General features: G+C 46.6%; 1 protein-coding gene across 2 annotated transcripts in view; it reads right to left on the reverse strand.

The window, feature by feature from the left end:
- The window catches only part of MYO5C (myosin VC), a 91,645-nt gene that overhangs the window by 67,639 nt on the left and 3,300 nt on the right, over window positions 1-20,706 (reverse strand). The window contains exons 2-8 of one of the 2 annotated variants that reach the window (XM_058541594.1): window positions 12,654-12,764; window positions 9,417-9,582; window positions 8,677-8,821; window positions 5,011-5,167; window positions 3,111-3,254; window positions 2,259-2,340; window positions 770-877 (exon numbers count right to left, since the gene is read on the reverse strand). In XM_058541594.1, coding sequence (XP_058397577.1) covers window positions 770-877; window positions 2,259-2,340; window positions 3,111-3,254; window positions 5,011-5,167; window positions 8,677-8,821; window positions 9,417-9,582; window positions 12,654-12,764 — 913 coding nt within the window. Of the gene's footprint in view, window positions 1-769; window positions 878-2,258; window positions 2,341-3,110; window positions 3,255-5,010; window positions 5,168-8,676; window positions 8,822-9,416; window positions 9,583-12,653; window positions 12,765-20,706 lie in introns of those variants that run through there. The other variant, XM_058541595.1, reaches the window with a different exon arrangement.

A 20,706-nucleotide genomic window follows, 5' to 3' on the forward strand; every position in this document is an offset into this window, starting at 1 on the left:
GATGTCTAGACTAATACAAAATAGGAAAGAGAATGACTATTTTTATAAGTGCCATTGGCTGACAGTCTTCCGAAACATGAGCTCCACCGTGAGAAAGGTAAGGTGGAGAAAGACTAGGAAGATTTCTGCTTCACCTGTGTCAGCGTCTGAGCAATCAAGGTTTGGTATTCTGTATAAAAATGAGATGTTTTAAGACCTTGAGTGTAAATTCCAGTTCTGCTCCATAATAGCCAGGCGACCTTGGGTAAATCACTTACCATCTCCGTGCCTCGGTTTCCCTATTGTAAAATGGGGGAAATACCAGCGTCCACCTCATACGGTACTTGTGAGGTTTAAACCAGTTAATAAGGGTAATAAAGTGCTTAGGATGGTGCCTGGCACACAGTAAGCTCCATATGAGTGTCTGCTCTTTTGTCATCATCATCAGGATACCTGTGAAGGCCAAATAGGGTCACTACACTTCTGGACTGATTCGGACCTAGGCTTTCACCAGCCGTCTCAACAGTCGGCCCAGAAGAGCTTATGAGCATCCAGAGGGCTTACAGCCCATGCCTCTCACAGCAAGTCAGCGAGCCTGAGGGCAAAGGAGTTGATTTCTAGATCTTTTAGGGAAAAGCACCGTCTTGACCACATGGCCTCCAAACATGTTCTGAGTGGCTCATCCTGAAGTTAGCATTTATCAGGAATCTCCGGAACACACGCAAGCTGGGCAGCCGCGCCTTTTTAAAAGAGAAAAGGGCCACATCTTGGATAGGACATTTTCACTTACCCAGTAGTGTGAAGGTCTTCTGAGTCTCCACCATGTCGGCTCTGTCATTCACGCCCTCAATGACAGTACTGCCTCCCATTCTTGTATAATTAAATTCCTCCGCACTCCCTGAAACCAAAAGTAAAATTGTTGTGTCCGTAACACAGAAATTTGGACATACATGTTTATCAACAGCACACAGGGAAGTTCATACTGAATGTACTACCTTAAGCACTTTACACACGTTATTCCCTTTATTCCTTAGAATTCTACATTACAGACACAGAAGCTGAGGCTCAAAAAAGTGAAGTGACCTGCTCCAGGTCCCACAGCTGATGGCAGGGCAAGAATTTAAACACGGGCCTGTCTGACTCCAAAGCTTATGGTTTTTGTTCCCACACCTAACAATTTTATACAGCTTTCTGTGTCAAATTTCTATACAAACTTCTGTGTCCTAGATATTTTTACTGAGGTTTACTGAATGCACGATAAACTGCACATAATTAAGATGTACAATTTGAGGGGCTGGCCCTGTGGCTTAGCGGTTAAGTGCGCGCGCTCCGCTGCTGGCGGCCCAGGTTCGGATCCCAGGCGCACATCGATGCGCCACTTCTCCGGCCATGCTGAGGCCGTGTCCCACATACAGCAACTAGAGGGATGTGCAGCTGTGACATACAACTATCTACTGGGGCTTTGGGGGGAAAAATAAATAAATAAATAAAATCTTAAAAGATGTACAATTTGAGGAGTTTTGATATACGTATACCCTTATAAAAGCATCACCACAATCAAGATAATGACTAAATGTACATGTAATATTTGAATAGTAGGTGACCCTTCAGAAAGCTCATAAGGGCAAGCAACTTCTCCAAGGTTACGGAGTGGGTGTTCAACTCCAACACACTAGAATTTACCTCTGACAATCCTACCCACCAACTCAGCACAAACAACCTGGACAGGAGAACTGAGATAGCACAGGAGTTGGGCTGTTTGCACTAAGGGACAAATAGCTCTACATCTCAGCCCTCCCTGAAGTGTAGTTAATTATGACTACAAACAATAATGACCGTGAGTCATGAAGGAAGTTCAAATTATGATAGAGGTACTCTGTCTCAGAAGACAAGGAAATATGTCACACGTGTTAGAAAAATGGAGTTTTTCTAAATTCCGTTTAGAAACGGAGTTTCTAGAGTTCAGATAAAAAGTCTAGGGACTTACAGCAGGAAGTTCCAGTGTCAGGAAGGTCTTTTTCAGGTGGTTCTAGCTGGATTACCACAATCACCCATGAGCTTTGAAAAGAGCCCTATGGTTGAAGGGCTTCCCCCCTCCTAAACCCACCCCACCCTCAGCCCTAATCTATCTCCTTAGTTAGAGGCATCAATTCCACCCCAAAACCCAAAGATCTTCTATCACTTTTTTAAAAAAGTGATATTATTATAAGAAGAAATTAACCTAGAATTTAAACCCCTACATAAAAGAGAGACTCTTCCACACACCACCCATCACGTACCCAATTTAAGATGCTTAAATTCCGACTGCTGTGCAGACGCACAAAGCTGATAGAAAATGTGGTAATTTCGTTCATTTTCCGACTGTAAAATAAAGAAAAGTCCTGAAATTATACCAACCCTTTACATGTCAGGTTTTAAACAGAGTAAACGGTTAATCTGGATTGACAGCTCTGCTCTCACGGACCCTGACATTTACACGTGTTTTGCTGTGGTCAGTAATGCTGTGACCCAACCTGTCCCCCTCTGCTGGCTCACAGGGAGGCCCTTCCTCCCACAGAGGGAGAACTGATGGCCCAAGGTCACCTTCCAAATAACCACCCCAGGGAAAATGTCATGAAATGAAAACATTCTACAAAATGGGAATAATGTAATTCATACTTCGTGAAATTTTTAACAAACTCCCCACAATACAAGGCTTACTGTTACTTCCTCTGGGCCAAAACTATAAGAATTTTCTCCATTTTACTGACAAAAGAGCCTTTCTCTTTTGTCCCCTCACTGGCTCTAATCCCATTCCTTTCCTGATAGGAAAGCAGTCAGTCTAACAGCTTTGCCTGTTTTAAGCAGTTTTTGTGTTCTAGAGAGATAAACTTGACTGTTAAACTCAAAGGATCTTGTAAGTGCCCAAAATTGAAAGCTGTAATCTCTTGCCTCAGTGGAGTCATATAACTCCGCTAGTGTCATCAATTTTTTGTTTTTAAGAAACAGACAAAAATAACCCAAACTGCAAATGAAAGAGGAAACTATTCTTCAAGTCACAGAACAACGCAGGTTGTCTAATGAGTATATAAATGGAAACAGTACTTAAAAAGTTGAGAAAAAGGAAATTTAACTGATATTTTTATCCTTACTTGAAAGACAACTCTGGATTTCTCCAGCAGGTAAGTTCTCATGTTGGCTCCTATAATTTGATTTTTCTCATCAAAACTGATTTCTGTGTATTTCCCAAACCGACTACTGTTGTCATTGCGGGTGGTCTTGGCATTTCCAACAGCCTATAAAACAGAGGACTCTCTTGAAACAACAACAATAAGAAGGTCTTTGCATCAACATGAGTGGAGCAGTTTTAGTAAAAGCCAATCCTGTGTGCTGGGGGGAGGTCAGGGGCATGGGTTTACAGGGGACAGGACACTTCCTGAGCCTGCCAATCAAGGCTCTTCTCAAGCTTGCTGGGAGACACCGAGCAGGATCAGGAAGAGCATGGGTTCCGAAGTTAGACAGCCCTTGGTTCCTTTTTTACTATCTGTGTGATGCTAGAAAAGTGATTTCATCTTTCCAACTCCCAACTTCTTTACCTGTAATATGGGAATAAGATGCATCTTACAGAGTTGGGAGGATTAAATGAGATACAATAAAGTGCCTCAACTCATCCATGCCCCAAATATTACAGATGCTCAATTAAAAGTCCACATCCGTCATCCAACATTTATTTCTATCCTCATCCCTTACCACTACCCTACTCAAACTTTCCACTCAACCAAAAAACTGCCCTCTCCCATCCCTTCCACTCGGAGCATGATTTTTACTTTTTACTTCTACTCTTAAATTCCGTCTCTCCTCTGCCTGTCCCCTCCCCATTCCTGAGCACCCTCCGTCTAGAAGTATCCTTCTGATGCACACATGCTGCACTTCCTGCCCAGGGCATCATGCTTTCTGACAATATATACGGGCTGAGCACCTGCTATGGGCCATGTGCTTGGTAGGCAAAGGTGAACCACGGAGATGTGGTCCTGCCTTCACGGAGCTGACGGTCTAGTGGGCGAGACCAACCCTAAACAAATAATCACACGCATTTACCCACTGGGCATTTAACGGGGCAGTGCCTCCTGCCAACTCTTCTACTGCTATCTTAGATTGTGATTTATACTTCTATTTAACTTTAAAATATGCTTATGTTAGAAGAGTCTTAAAACTTGGGGACTGGATCTTATTCTTTTCCATTATTTCCTCTGTTATCTGGCACAGTGGCTCAAACAAAATAGGTGGTCTGATAAATATTCATTGAGGATTCTGATTTGAGAAAACAGAGAGAAGAGGTCTAGGAATCTAATGTTTTCAATTATTTGCTACATTTCCAAATCAATCCTCTTCTCATTTTTCGAGACAGCCAGAGTTGGCCTGTGGGCCCTTCCCTGAGCCTTTCAGATGCCCCTTCCTCCTTGAGGGTTGTCTCCTTACCCGTGGTGCCCTCATGGCTGGGCTTCCCCACACCTCTGATCCAGACAGTGGTGTGCTGATGAACCAGCTCTCGGGGAGGAGAGGAGGAAGAGCCTGGATAGGTGGCATTTGCCAATTTGTAAGGTGTACATACTCCCACCCTGACTGATTTCAAACTACCAAAGGTTTAGCAATCAGCTTGCAAAAAAAATTTCTGAATATTTAACAATCAGCTCATGAAAGTTGGTACCAGCTGGCTGGAGGACACTACTGGTCTAGGTGCACCAGTGGTGTCTGTGGTTGAGGACACTTCCCCTGGGATATAAATGTGAACAGGGGACTCCTGAAATCTGAAGATAGTTTCTAGCCCAGTAAGTAGACGAGGAGAGCCTTGGAAGCAGCAATGTCTGCCCCAACCTCCTTCAAATCCCATTGGAGAACAGACTTCCTGGCTGTTCCCTGCCCTCACTTCTTTGGTCTTTAAAGGGTAGGGACTGGAGTCAGCCAGGACAACACATACACAAACCAACCCACCTCTCCATCATCACACACCACTGCCTCTGACCCTGCTCCCCAACCCCGCAGGGTACACACCTCAGTTATGGGGTTCGATGCCAGAACCTTGTCCTCCACGTGGGTGTTACTGCTTGACTTGCTGACAGTGGCGAAGTACCTCATGGCATAGCGAGCGGACACTGTCTTTCCAGCACCCGACTCCCCGCTTACAATTATTGACTGATTCTTATTGTTTCTTAAGCAAAAAAAAAATGAAAGGATTTTTTTAATGTTCATTTCTTCCTATTAAAAAGCCAATATACACTCATTAAGAAAAATGCACTCAAAAGTAACTGTTTTTAGCATTCCAGTGAATTTCCTTCTAGTCTTTTTTTCTGTGTGATCATGCTGAACACACAACTTTGTTTCCTGCTATGGTCCCTGTGTTGAGGGTCCCCCGGAGCAATCCCAGCTCAGTGATCTGCGAGGAGGACTTCCAGGACTTAGCACATAGTTGTACTCATGGCTAAGATCTATTACACCTAAAGGATACAAGCAAATCAACAAAGGGAAAGGCACACGCGGCCAAGGGCAGAGGAGCCAGGAGTAAACTTGCAAGAGTGCTCTCCCAGTGGAGTCACACAGGACGCACGTAATTCCTCCATCAACGAACTGTGACAACACATGTGAAATGCCGTCTACTGGGGAAGCTCTTTAGACTCAGTGCCCAGGGATTTTACATCCTCTGCCTAGCGCGTACCAAAGTTCCAGATGCACAGAAGGAAAGCAGGTGTTCAGCATGAACCACATCATTTACACAGACTCTTTAAGTTCAGGTGCAATGAGCCACTCTTGTCAATTAGGAAACGGTGGGAACCTTCCTGAAATCCATGTTCCCAGAGGCTAGCCATGGCCAACCTTACAAGCAGGACTCCAAGGATAGCAGTCTCAGGCCTATGTCAACTCTTTTCTGCATATTCCCACTTAAATATAGAAACTTTTTTTTTTTTGTGAGGAAGATCAGCCCTGAGCTAATATCCATGCTAATCCTCCTGTTTTTTTGCTGAGGAAGACCGTTAGCTCTGAGCTAACATCTATTGCCGATCCTCCTCCTTTTTTTTCCCCAAAGCCCCCGTAGATAGTTGTATGTCATAGTTGCACATCCTTCTAGTTGTTGTATGTGGGACAAGGTCTCAGCATGGCCGGAGAAGCGGTGCATCGATGCGTGCCCAGGATCCGAACCTGGGCCGCCAGTAGCAGAGTGCGCGCACTTAACCGCTAAGCCACAGGGCCGGCCCAAATATAGAAACATTTTAAAGACATTATTTGGAGAGCAATTCTTCAAAATATGCTTGGGAACATATGTGCTCAGTAAGCCAACATGCTCTGTTACATAATTCAGAGATTTTTTTAAAAAATGCATTTAACTTTTCACGTCATAAGATGATGATGGTAGAATCTTACTATAAAGCCGTTCTATGTATCTGCACTACTTACATGCCAGGCGCTCGGTGAATACTTTACAAGGATTCTCATTTGAGCCTCGCAAAGATCCTATGCCATGGATATCCACTTTACAGATGAGAAAACAGTGACTCAGAGAGGTAAAGTGACTTGACCCAGGGCACAAAGCCTCCTTGTGAACGCTGGAGGGCCTTAGAGATAGAGCTCCTGGTCCAAAAGGGGAAGCTCAGACTCTGAGGTGAGTGACACCCCACGTCCCCGGGCCAGGTACAATGGCTGGGGTTACTACAGCCAGGCTCTGCTGACTCCCAGTCTAGCACCAGCAAGTCCAGTATGCGCCAGCCTTATGTTCAGTTCCGCTATTACAGTTAGAGAGACAGACTCCCAGGGAGAAAACTGGCTTTTCAAGCTTGAACCGGGCTCAGCCCTCAGCTCCAATAAGCTCATACTGCTGATGCCCAGGAGCAGTCCTGGCCCGTCAGGCTCTGAGCCATGGATTCTAATCATGCAGATGCCCTGGAGACCTGCAGGGAGCCAGGGCAAATCCTAGAACCACGGTGTTTTAAGGTAGGAAGGAAACCTGCTGCGGCAGAAACCAAGGTAATTCGTTATTAATTGGTAATTGGTAATTCTCTACCCAACATTCACCCTCCCCTTCCTACTTACAGACTATGCCTCAATTTTTAGCGGGAATGTTGCTGTTCATATAAAAGATTACATATCCCAGCCTCCCTTTGCGGCTAGGCATGGCCATGGGAATAGGTCCTGGCCAATGAGCTATGAGCAGAAGTGCTCTGTGGGGCTTCTGGGAAGTCTCCTTAACAGGGAGGGGCACACTCTTGCCCTGGGACGCTGTCACCTAGAATATGGAGGATACAGCTGAGCAGTAGCTTGGTCCTGAGGATGAGGGTCCCACCCTAGGGATGGGGGAGCTGGAAGGCACTGGGTCCCTGATGACTTGGTAGAGGTGCCATGCTAGCCCCAGACTGCCCATCAGACTTCTCTGCAAGAAAGAAGCACACACTTCTACCTTGTTTAAGCCACTGTTATTTTTTCCTAATTATAAGCAGTGGAGCTTGGAATGGGAGTTCTCTGAGCATCTAGCTCACAGATGATGACACAGGCTGAGGGAGATCAGGTACTGTGCCCAGGGTTATGCAGTAAATAATTAGCAGGTCTAGGTTCAGGGCTTCAGGCTTCCATCTGTGAAACGAGGGCAATGATGGCAGCTCAATTGACCTTCACAGGGGTGTCACAAGACTCAAAGGACACCACTGTCTGATAGTTCTTTTGCAAAACTAAAAGGATCTACAAAGATAAGACGGTGTTTTTTTTGTGAGGAGATCAGCCCTGAGCTAACATCCGCCAATCCTCCTCTTTTTTTTTGCTGAGGAAGACGGCCCTGGGCTAACATCGGTGCCCATCTTCCTCCACTTTATATGGGACGCCGCCACAGCATGGCTTACCAAGCAGTGCATCGGTGCGCGCCCGGGATCCGAACCAGCGAACCCCGGGCCGCCGCAGCAGAGCGCACGCACTTAACCGCTTGCGCCACCGGGCCGGCCCCGATAAGATGGTGTTTTTATTCTTCATATTTTACAGATGAAGGCATTGAAGCCAAAAGAGGATAGTTATAGGAAAAAGGAATTACTCGTGGAGTCAAAAAATCTGAGCACAAATCCCAGCTCTGCCTTTTACGTGCTGGGTGACCTTGGGTGGATGACTCTCAAATCTCAGTTTACTGCCCAGGCATCTTCATCACAGGCTAGGCTGGGGGCACCCAAGATGATGTATGGGAATGCGTGCACAGTGCCTGGTTCACAGCAGGCTTTTAATAAACGTTTGCTAACAAAACAAGAACTCCACAAAGCCATACAAAAAACAAGTGGCAAAATTAGGATAAAACCCCAAATCTCCTACAGCTAAAACCTGTGGTCATCTCTCATTAGATCCTGCTTCCTTGGATGGGTGAAAAAGCTTAAACATCTCACAGTGGAGAATAAATCAACATTCTTCCAACCAAAGACATTGCAAGAGGAGTATCTGCTATTCCCAGATTGGTAGGACAGATTTTTGACTGCCTAGAAGAACAAAACCCAGGAAACTCGGTTCAGACAGGTCAGTTACACGCAACAGTCATTTGCTACTGGGTACAGGTGGTCTGCTCTACCAAGCGCCCACTCTGGTCTGAAGGTCACTTTTAATGAGACCAAGCCAGATGTCTCCCTTCCACTGTGAGGGCCCAGCAAATGCAGGGAGCTTTGGGAGAGCAAGAGGAAGGCCCGCCTGGCAGGAGGCTACCTGGCCATCTGCTTGTATGCCTCTTCCGCCACGGCAAATATGTGCGGGTCCATATCACCCATGTTCTGCCCGCTGTAGGCGTGGATGATGGCATCTCCATATATCGGCAACTGCTTGTAAGGATTCATGGCCACCAAAATGATTCCTGAGAAAAGATGTCAGATGCAGTGATGGGATTCTTACAGTTACTCACTTCTCCAAGTTCTTTTGAGAAACCCCAGCTCTGCCACTTATTAAACCTTCACTGTGATTTTGGGCAAGTCCCTTAATGTTCTGGATCTCAGTTCCCTGCCAATGTCACCCATGTTTCTGGGCTACTCTGAGGGTTAGGTGAGATGACAGAAAAGAATGCCCTAAAACTGTCAGGCTTTTGCAATTCTTGATGTAAATATAATATCATTGCCCAAAATAAGTAATAAATTTATCAAATCCAATGAGAAACTCAAACACAAGCTTTATCCAATATATTTTTCTTGGTCCCATCTTAGTTCATTGTTGAAGACTTTGAAGTTGTTGAAGATTCTCTCCACCTAGACACTTGTATTTATAACAAACTCTAGAAGGTCAAATGTCTGTACCTTTTAGATAGAAATTTGGGCAAACGTTTAGGTGTGATTATATATTTTGACATAGGTCAACATTTCTAATATGAACATAATACTAAATGTAATCAGGGTGCTCTAGACAGCAGGCATTAGGTTTCAGAATCATTCCTGCCCTTCTAGAATCGCCCTCCTTACCACTGTAGGTATAAATGAGTTTGGATTCTGCAAAGCGGATTCTGAGATTGTGGAGCACCGCAGGCTCGTGCAGATAGCTGAGGGCCGTGAGGTCATTCTCACCCACGAGGATGTCAGGGTTCCGAAGAGGAGGCAGAGATTCTGGATCAACAGAATAATCCAGCTCCTGTGGACAAAGATGAAATTAAAGTTCTGGAAGTAAAAGTTGCTTGTGTTTCTGAACCACTGCCCTCTGTCCTATTCACACGTCTTCCCTAATTATAGTGATGGCTGACACACTGATAAACAAACTTATGTATAGCTTGATTATTGAGACAATAATTTTCAAGGCTGACTATTACAAAGTAGGAGCCAAGGGACCAGAGTATTGGCTGTGTGCCCTAGGGTGAGTTACTCACACTCTCTGGGCCTCTCTTCTCTCATCTGTGAAAAGACTGGCTGGAACAGATCAGAGGTCCTCAGAGCTACAGAGGGTTCAATGAAGGATGATAGGGAAGCCATGTGGGCAGAAACCTGGGCTCTCCATCCCTGATTCTACCACAGGGGCTCCACTTGTATGCAGTTTAGATGCTGGGTGCTATGGAAGTTTTCATTTGAAAACAGGATTCTGCTAAAATGACACAATGACCTAAGGTCCCTTGCAGCTCTAAGGCTGCCGAATCTCTGTTGGAAGTTGACATGCTTGGTGGTGAGAAGTGTCTGAAGGAGCCCATGTGGGCGGTGGTCTCTCTGGGAGAGGCCCCCAGAGCAGGTGACTCCTGTCTGAAGCTGCCCATGTTCCCCCTGCAGGGCTGCCTGTGCCCATCATCCTCAGCCCTGGGCTGAGTAACTTGCCGGCTGACCTCTCTTCTGCTGGATTTCACCTCATATTCCTAAAGTAGCTGCCTGAGCAGAACAAAGGCAAGGTTAGCATGCCTTGTGGTTGCTGATACAAACAACTGGGCCTTCCAAATGTCAGAGCACCAATGGACTTTATTACCACTTGTTCTAACTTCTCTTACTTTCATTTCACAGCTTGGGGAAGTGACCTGAGCAAGGTCACCCAGCAAGCTGTTTCCCTTCCACCTTCCAGACTGTCTTCCTTTCGATACCTAGTCCTGGACCTGCTCCACAGGGTGACCAAGCTACCCCTCACCCAATGCCCACTGCGCAGACCCCATACCAAGCACTCAGCACTGGAGCACTTAAAACCAAGAGAAATGCTGCTCAGATAAATAATTTTTACTTTCTCTGTCTGAGTTTTTCTATTATCTGTTTTTAATCACCAACTCCCTTTTCCATTTCAGCCATTGTGTGCGTGTGCGTGCGTGTGTGTGTGTGTGTGATGTGTGTGATCTGTGAGAGAACCAGAGAGGGAGGGAGGGAGAAAGAAAGACAAATGCAACAGTCTTTGTGGGAGGGGGAAATTGTGAAGAACATCAGATTGACAGTTGGAGGCAGAGCTGACATTTTCCTACACAAAGCGGGCTTTGTCCTTCGAGGTACAGACAAAGGGTTAAGTTCAAGAGCAGGCTGGCTGCCTGCCATCTCACCTGCCTCTCCCCCTCCTCTCCCGGGGCAGCCGGTTCAGGGCGAGGTTCAGGGCCAGGAACGTAGCCATCTGAAGCCCTGCTGATATTACTAGAGCTGCAGCTGCTGCACTGAGATTTTTCTCCCCAGACAAAGCCGTCTAATCCCTAACCAGAAGGCTGATGGTGCACAGCAGGTTCTCGACAAAGGCTGCGAGGACCTGCTGATGGGAAAGGAAAGGCTCCATGGAAACACAGCATCCTCTCACCACGTCACTATGTCTCTCTTGCATTTGCACATGCACACGTGGATTATCTCATTTGATCTTCAGCAACCCTGTGATATCATGCGGTCATTAACTTCATTTTACATATGAGGAAACCGAGGGGCTCGCTGTCACAGACTGAGACAGTGGCCGCAGCAGGATTTGAATCCAGAGGTCTGACTCTAGAGGATGTGCCCTTAACCGCTTCCCAGGATCTCAGGAAATGACTCTCAAATCCAGGACAGTCTGATTGGAAATACTGTGTCCTGTCTCTACAGAGGCTATTTACACACGCTGGAAATTCCAGCATTTTAATATTCATATGCTATTCCCCAACCACCTCTGGCATCCAGATAGATCACGAATCCTCTGTCCAGCTCTGCATCTAGATATTTAATTCTGAAAACATAAGGTCACCCTAGCCACAGCTCCAATGGGATGTCATTACAGCCATGGGGGGAAAGGGTGACTCATGACGGATACTTACAGCAGAGGCAAAATCTGCAGAAGCGGGTAATCAAAGGGCACAGTCAGCCTCTGAAAGAACTCCTCCCCTCAGACTCCACCACAGGAACAACCGCTGATCTTCCTGCTTCTCCTTCACCTCTCCCCTGCCACTCCAGCACTAACAGGGGCTCCTCATATGGTCATACAGAGCTGGACGTTCCCGGCCTCTGGTCCCATCTGCCTGTCACGTCCCTAATCACCTGTCATGCTCCCTCCTGGAGGTCCCAATTCCTACATGTTTCTATCCATCCACAGACTGACTTTCTTTCCCTCTGTTCTCCTCCCACATCTCCCTCTCCTTTCTTTTTTTTTCTTTTTCCTGAGGAAGATTTGCCCTGAGCTAACATCCATGCCAATCTTCCCCTATTCTGTACGTGGGTCACACCACATACAATGAGTGGTATAAGTCCATGCCTGGGAACCAAACCCAGGCCACTAAAGTGGAGCACACCGAACTTAACCACAGGCCACGGGGCCAGCCCTCCTTTCTTATTTTCTATCTCCCTCCTCTATTTCTCTTCCTCTTCCTATCTTGATGTTTTTCTCTACCAGTTTATGCCTTGGGCTCAAACTACTTCCCTCCAAGTTTCTTATCTTCACCCAGTCTTGTGCTAAGACCCATGAAACCAAAATGGCTAATCACTTTTCAGCATTCTCCCAACAATGCTGAATCCCCGGAAATGCAGCACAGGGCACAGACCTGTCTACGGCATCTGGACCCCCGTTACAGAGGCCTGGATGATTTAAGGTGCTTTATGTCTTCACTGTAGGACAGCGGGGGGGCGGGGAGGGAAAGGGGAGTGGTACAAACACATCAGTGGATCTCCAGCACCAGCTGGCCATTTGGGGTGCCCCCTCATGTACCCTCCCCTGGGCTGCTCCCACAGGGCATCTTCTCCCTGACCCCAGTTACCCCTTGACACATCATGGTAGCTGCAGCCAGCAAGGACCCTCACCGTTCCATCCTCCAGCAGGAGTCGCAGGACTTTGTCACCAACTCTGTAGTCCTTTGCTATTTCCGCAGACTTCCAAACTTCTTCAGGATCAGGAATCCAAACCCTGTTGTACTGACCAACAGAATAAGACAGGCTTAATTTCAGCACTTTAAAGATAAAAGCACAGATCGTTAGATGATTAGACTCAGGGAGATTTGTTTCTGGCCACTGAGTCAGTTCCTTCATTAGGAATATTTTTACCTAATATTTTGCTTATGAGGTAATCTTTAGTGTATCTGCAATGCTCCAGGCCTGGCTGCTTCATTTACAGGAAACAGAATCCCCAAAGTCCCCTAAACACACCTGAAAAATGGACAGCCTAGGAGTGGCAAGGAAATCCGTGAGTCCCTTACTGGGAAGATCTGAGTGCTGTCTACAAAAGCTGGAGCAGAGGGATTTGGTTCACCACTGATGGACTATGGGGCTCTGGGCCAGACGCTTACCTTCTTGTGCCTCATTTTTCTCATCCATAAAATGGGCACAACAATACCCACTTACCTACTTCATAGGTTTGCTGGGGGTTAAATTAGACTGTGTACTTGAAAGCACTCTGCAAAATGCTATGGAAATATCATTATAGCAGTGTTATCATAGTCTTATCACATTGGTCAGCAGCCAAGGATTCCTACCGTGGGAAACGCGGAAGTCCAGATGTAGCTGCCAGCTCAATTCCCAACAGGCAGTTGGTACACCTGGCTCAGTGCTGACATGTGAGTCTTCAGGCACAATCACGTTGCTATGGACTAAATTGTGTGTCGCCCTCCCACCCCTCCCACACACAGCAATTCATATGTTGAAGCCCTAACCCCCAATGTGAGCGTATTTGGAGACAGGGTCTTTAAGAGGTAATTAAGGTTAAATGAGGTCACAGGGCTGATATGACAGGATTAATGTCCTTACAACAAGAGACACCAGAGAGCTTGCAGTGGCTCTCTCTCCACCTGCGTGCACCAAAGAGAGGCCAGGTGAGTCCGTGGTGAGAAGACAGCTGCCTGCAACCCGAGGGGAGAAGTCCTCACCACACACCAACGCTGCCAACACCTTGATCTTCCCAGCCTCCAGAACCGTGAGAAAATAAATGTCTGCTGTTTTAGCACCCAGTCTGTGGTAGACTGTTCTGGCAGCCCAAGCAGACTAATACATACATCTATTATTCACACCCACATACTGGGAAGGGGGCAGTCTCACTCTCCAAAATTCACCAGGGGCACCTGAATGCTGCTCAAGATAAAGACACGATGACTGCAATGTCCTTATACTGCAGCTGTCACCACAGGGTCCCATGACGCATTCTTCTCCCTCCTCCGGGCATGCTGTCTGCAGCACGCACTGACTATGTTCACTCTTCCACCCAGACCCCATATCTCACAGTCTCCTGTAGCCGTCTGTTTGTTCATTCACCTGGTCATCCGTTCATTCATTCATTCAATAAACACTTGATAAGCATCTATTATGTACATATCGGGCAAAGTGCCGGGTTACCAAGAAGGAAAGGCATCTCCTTTTAGTCATCATGGTCTTCCTACTAACCCAGCCAATCTCTGACCTGGAGCTGCATGTGCATATGTGTATATTTGCACCTCTCTGCTCATGTATCAGGGGTTTCTATCAATCATGCACCCCTACACAGTGCCCCTATGTCCTGGGACATAACCAGTTCCAAAGAGAATTTGGAAGTACTCCCATGGAGACATTAAACAGAAGCTAGGAAAGCTCCTGAATCCACAGGCTCAATGGCCCAGGATCCCAGATCTGGATGAAGCCTGAGAGGCCGTCCAGTGTCTAACCCTCATTTCCCAGAGAAAAGTGGCCCGAGGGTCTCCCAGTTCCCCAGGAGCAGAGCTGAGATGAGCATCACGGTTTTCATAATGGCCCAAAACTGGAAACAGACTAGACGTCCATTAATATAAGAATGAATTAAAAAAAAGAAATAAAACTGCGGTATACTCATACAATAGAATACTACTTACCAATAAAAAGAATCAACTACTGACACAAGCAAGAACATGAATGAATCTCCAAAGCAATGGGCTGAGTCAAAGAAGCATTACACAAATGAGTGCATTCTGTCTGAGTCCCTTTAAATGAAGTGCTAGGATAGGTAAAACTAACATAAGGCAGGAAAAAATCAGAGTACCAGTTGCCTGGGTGGGGGCGGGGTAGGAGTGACTGGGAAGGTGCTTGAGGGAATGTTCTGGGGTGATGGCAACATTCTGCACCTCAGTGGGTTTGGGTTACACAGCTGTTAAGCACTTTTTAAACCTCAGAGAACACAGACAAGATTTGTGTGTTTCACTATCTGGTGATTTTACACAAAGAACTAAACAAATATGGAACTCTTAACAATATGCATACTAAAATATTTAGGAGGACATGTACTGATGTATGCAATTTACTCTAAAATGCTTCAAAAAATAAGATGGGTTGAGAGCTGGATAGAAGGATAGAAAGATGGACAGACACGTGATACAACAAATATGGTAAAATGTTCATGCTAGAATTTAGGTGGTGGGACAGATGCTCACTGTAAAGTTCTTTAAACTTTGCTGTATGCTGAAAATTTTCATAATGAGATATTGGAGGAAATAAAGAATAAGTATAAATACAGTTCAAGGTGCCAGTACTAGATGAGGGCAAAGTTGGTTGAGTCATACTATTGGTTGAGCATAACTATTAATCTATTAGTTAATATAAATTGGCTCACTTAACCAAAAAAACTGCATATGTATATATATGTATATATGTGTGTGTTTATATACATATATAAAATATATGTATCATGACTTTCTAAGTTATTCGGGTTGCTTTAATTCTTGACAGCTAGCTAAGAATAGGAGTTTGCTGAAACGTGGCATAGGACAGGTAAGATTTGAGAGAGAGACGGAAAGGAAGAATGACCTGGGGGGCAATGACACACTCTTAGAGACATACACCCATGCAAATAGGTGGACAGAAGCCTCATAAACAAACATGCAGACACACACCTCTCAGACACACACACCCACACTCCACACATCCTTCTTGCCGTGGGCTACTATTTCCTACCCCAGGTCAGCTTTTGAAAATATTTATTGCTAATCTCATAAAGCTGAAATCATTAATGGACTAGGCCAATTTATTAAGAATGGGCCCCCATAGAATTTGAGAGCTGAAAGGGTGCCTGGAAGATTGTCTACTCCAACTTGTTTGTCAAAGTCCCTTTAAAGCTGCAGAAAGCTTATTTCAAATGACACGGTGGCAGCCCACTATGTGAGACAAGTATAAGTGGAGGGGTTCTGGTGGGAGCCGAGCTGGGGGCTGCAGCTGAGGTCCCTCAGGTCCTTCCACAGAAGCCTGCGGCTCTGAGAAGTAATGTTCAAATCACTAAGCCAGTCCAAGCCTTTTGTTTTATTGATCCCCAAACACAAGCCCAGAGAGGTCAATAACCCACCACACAGCACACAGAGAGTCTCAGAGGCCAGAACTGCAGCGGAGCCAGGGCCTGGGACTCCTACTTTGAACAACTTGTTAATTAAATGAGTCTGGCCCTGAAAATAACCCTGAACTCTCCACTGCAACCATCTACTTGAGAGTGCTCAGGGAGACTGTTTCATTGGTTTCTTTCAGCTAAAAGTAGCATTAAATGGTAAGCAGTATTAGGACAGATGGGACCCAACGTCTGCCTCTCTTCTGGACTGAACACAAACAGCCTCCTCGGCCCCTGGCTCCCCAGGCCAACAATACCCCGCTGGGCCAGGTGCCTCTGCCGGCAATGCTGCCAGTCATTAGGGCCCCGCAGCTGAAACCCAGCCTGGTAAGTAAACACGCCCAAGTTTACCCAGTTCCACATACGTTACACCCATTCAGTACCCTCCCTCCTTCCTCACATTCCTCAACCCACAAGGCAACGCTTCAAACCCGAGGAAGAGCTAACTTTGCATCATTTCGACAGACAAATGCAGTCCGTGCAAACAATGTGACGAGCTCTCATGTGACCTCCCCAGCTCGGTTCCTCCTGGTGGAGCAGGAGCCTCAGGACTCAGACGGCCTGCCAAGCCCTCCAGGGGCAGGCCTGCAGCGCCGGGAAAGCAGAGAGGCCCGCCCCCACGCCTTTCCTGGGAATACTCCCCGGGGAGGGAAATGGCGGTGCACCTAGGCCATGGGAGGCTCGAGAATGAGGCAAAGGCTCAGGAGCACTGACCCCGGGAAGCCCTATGTCCTCAGGAACATGCTGAATCCACCTACCCCATATGCTCAGATGAGATGAGAGAGGCATCTTCTCACGTTGCCTGCCTTTTTGAGGGGCTCTACTGGTGTCAACCACAGAAATGGCTGAAGACTTTACACGGAATATGGAATGACATCAGCTTCCTTTCTAGCCACTTTCGGGACTGGAAGGGAGTCTCCACATTCTTGGTCAGCCAGGCCAGAAAGGCGACAGCAGGCTCTCTCCCTTCCTCCTCCTCACTCCTTCCTCCAGGCCCTCCTCGGCTTCTTCCCGTGTCTCCCAATGTCCTTCCTGGCCTCTTCTCATGACAGACTGTTTCTGGAGAGTCTCACCTGTTCCCACGGCTTCCGAGACTGCCCCGGTACCTGTACACCACTGAGACCTCCAGCCCAGATCTCTCAACCGGTCTAGACCACATTTCCAATTGCGTCCCAGATGTCAACCCTTAAATGTCCTCAGACACTCACAAATTCCAAGCTCAAGTGATCATTATGCCCACCCCAAACCCGCTCCTCCTCCTCAGTTCTCTTGCCCCTCACGTCAGAAACCTCGGACAATGCTGTGCTCCCCGTCCCTCCCTCCACCCCCAACAGCCAAATGGTCCTCAGGTGCTGGAAAGCCTACACCTTAAACAGGTCTCGCCTGTCTGTCCCATCCGCCCCAACGCCATGGCCATAAATCAGCTCCCCCTACGCTGCACCCCCCTAATCCTCTCTTGACAGGCGCCACAGCCTGCTGAGTGCTTCCTCAACCAGGCTGAGCACCAGCCTTCTGTGGACACATCGATTCGCTCACCCACACCTGAATCAGAGATTCCATGGGTGGGGCCTGGCAAGATGACAGCTTTAAAAGTCCCCCCCTTATGGATTCTGATGAATGGCCTGGCCTGGGAAGCCACTGTCCCAGCTGGTTTTCCTACTCAGGCTTATTCCCTTTTTAATCTACCCTCTACCTGCTGCCACTGAAACCACTAGCAGTTTCTAGAACACGCCAAGCTCTTCTCTGGTTCTGTCCTGTGCACTTCTGTTCCCTCCACCCCCAGCACCACCCCTCCTCTCCCCATAGGAGAGCAAACTGCTCTGAGCAGTCAAGAGTCAGCCCAAGACCACCCTCCTCTGTGGCACTTTCCCTACCACCCTCACCCCAGGCAGGACTGGATGCTTCCTCTTTAGAGCTCTCTCTGCCCCTTCCCCAGGTTTCCGGGTAACTCATCTCCTCCCACTGGCCTCTGAGCCTCAAGAGCCTCATCTTTGTGCCTTGGAACCCACTACAACAACTTCCCCATAGCTAGCCCTCCATAAACATCTACTGAACAAAAACTCAAATTCCCAGTAGCTCAGTTGCACCAATTAAAGACTAAACTTGGTATTTTAGGCTTTACATCCCTTTTTTTACTCTTTTGAACTACCTATATATAACACAATGGATAAATATAGTTTTCCAGAGCAGTTAACGATACACAGAAGTCTAAAAGCTGCTTAGAATAGCCAAATGGAAAGTCACTAAACTGAACTTTGACCTTATTTTAGAGAGAGACCCTGGACTGCTAGCCAAGATACTTCTTTGACCTTGCACATCTGAGTTTCAGCAGAATTTCTGTGAAGATGTCTTGTGAGTTCCTCACGCACAAGCAAGAGAAACAGACAGTTGAATAATATAATTCATGAATCTATGGCTAAAAAGTCATAACCTGCATCCTGATTAAGGAGCAAGAACAATTTATGAACAGTCTCTAGTGGCATGCCACAGAGCTCCATTGCCTCACCCACCATTCATCACCTTCATCAACGTCTTAGATGATAAAACAGAACATGGGTAACAAATATGCAGATAAAATGATTAAAGACGATCAAGATTCCAAAAGGTTTTGACAAGCTGCACAACACTAAACAAGATGGAACATTTAACAGGAATAAACGTAAAGTCCAGGGGCCGGGCCCGTGGCTTAGCGGTCAAGTGCGCGCGCTCCACTACTGGCGGCCCAGGTTCGTATCCTGGGTGCGCACCCATGCACCGCTTCTCCGGCCATGCTGAGGCCGCGTCCCACATACAGCAACTAGAAGGATGTGCAACTATGACATACAACTATCTACTGGGGCTTTGGGGGAAAAAAAGGAAGAGGATTGGCAACAGATGTTAGCTCAGAGCCGGTCTTCCTCAGCAAAAAGAGGAGGATTAGCATGGATGTTAGCTCAGGGCTGATTTCCTCACACATACAAAAAAGTTAAATGTAAAGTCCAATATTTAGGCATCAAAAATCAACTGCATGATAATAGCATCAATATAAAAACAACTAACTTTTATTAAGCATTCCGTGTTAGGTACCCTACTAAGGATTTTACGTAGATGATTTAATCTTACAATGACTGCTGAGACTTAAATCCAATGCCAAGGACCTCCGAGTGCCAAATCTAATGACCCTTCCTCAGCCTTCGTCCTCCTTGACTTTTCTGCAGCTACAGAATGGCCCAGTCATTAATTATTGATATATCTGGTCTTCTCCTTTTGTTTGCATGTTTTATGTGTTTATGATCACACAGCATATACAATTTTTGTATCCTTATTTTTCACATGATATAAGCATTTTCTCATGTTGTTATGAACTCTTCATAAGCAGCATTTTCGTGGCTTCATGCCATTCTACCCTGTGGGCCTTCTATAATTCACGTAACTCTACCCCTCTTGCTGGACATTGAGGTTGGTTCCATTTTAGTTATTAGAGGGAATAATCTGATAAAGAACCAGGTGAAGAACCAGGTGTCAGGGGAGGGAGCTATGAAGTGGATGGACTTCCCAGGAGTCCTCTGTGTGTGGAGAAAAGGTCAGATCCCTTGAAGAGGAGGAAGATGATGAAGGAGGTTGAACTGAAGTGGTAGTAGTGGGAGGTAGTAAGAACACAGGCTTTTAATTCTGGCTCCATCACTTCTACGTAACTTTAGGCAACCGAACCTGAGCCATTTATAAAACTGCAACATCTAACACACAGCATTGTTTATTCAGATCAAATGAAAGAAGGCACATAAAGTTCTGTGGATGACACCTGGCACATAAGAAGTACTCAATGAATGGGAGATAAAAGTAACCAACATCAACATCATCTTTATGCCCATAGCTTTTTCTGAAAACAGAAAAACCCATTCATTCATGCATGCACACATCAAACATTTATTGAGCCCTCACTGTTTCCTGTTCTCTAGAAACTCTTGGTCAGCGGGGGAGAGAGTTAATAAGCTGTTACAAGTCAACGTGCAAGGTGCCCGGATGGAGGGGCTGGCTGCAAAGCTTTCTCAGAAGAGATGCTGCTCAAATTGAATTTGGGAGGTGCAGGTGCTGGTGAGCAAAGCAGACAGATATTTCAAGCAGAGGGAGCTCCGTGTGCCAAGGCAGAGAGTGGTGACACTGCAGGAATGCATTGCGGGACTGCAAGAAGTTAGGCAGAGCATGAGCCCAGGTAGGAGCTGGCAGGCAGGGGGAGATAATGCAGAGAGCACTCCTCGTGGCTGGTCAGTGAGCCTGCAAGTGACAGGAGCCTCCAGAGGGGTTCAAGTAGAGAATGGCAAGACCAGTTTTTCTGAGAGATTTCAAGTAATGGAACCGCTGGGTCAAATGCTCTGAACATTTCTAAGGCACGATGCCAAATAGCTTTTGAAAAGAGATGGCTCAGGTTACACTTTGACCGGCAGCAACTGCTACTCTCACCACACTTCCTCCCAGGAGTCCTCTCTTCCTTCGTGGAACCTCTTTTCCTGTGGTTTCCGATGCCAGCTCTCCTGTCTCCTCCTCCCTGTGATGGCTCCAGCTCAGTCC

Source organism: Diceros bicornis, chromosome 5, assembly GCF_020826845.1.
Source record: "Diceros bicornis minor isolate mBicDic1 chromosome 5, mDicBic1.mat.cur, whole genome shotgun sequence".
NCBI classification, from domain to species: domain Eukaryota; kingdom Metazoa; phylum Chordata; class Mammalia; order Perissodactyla; family Rhinocerotidae; genus Diceros; species Diceros bicornis.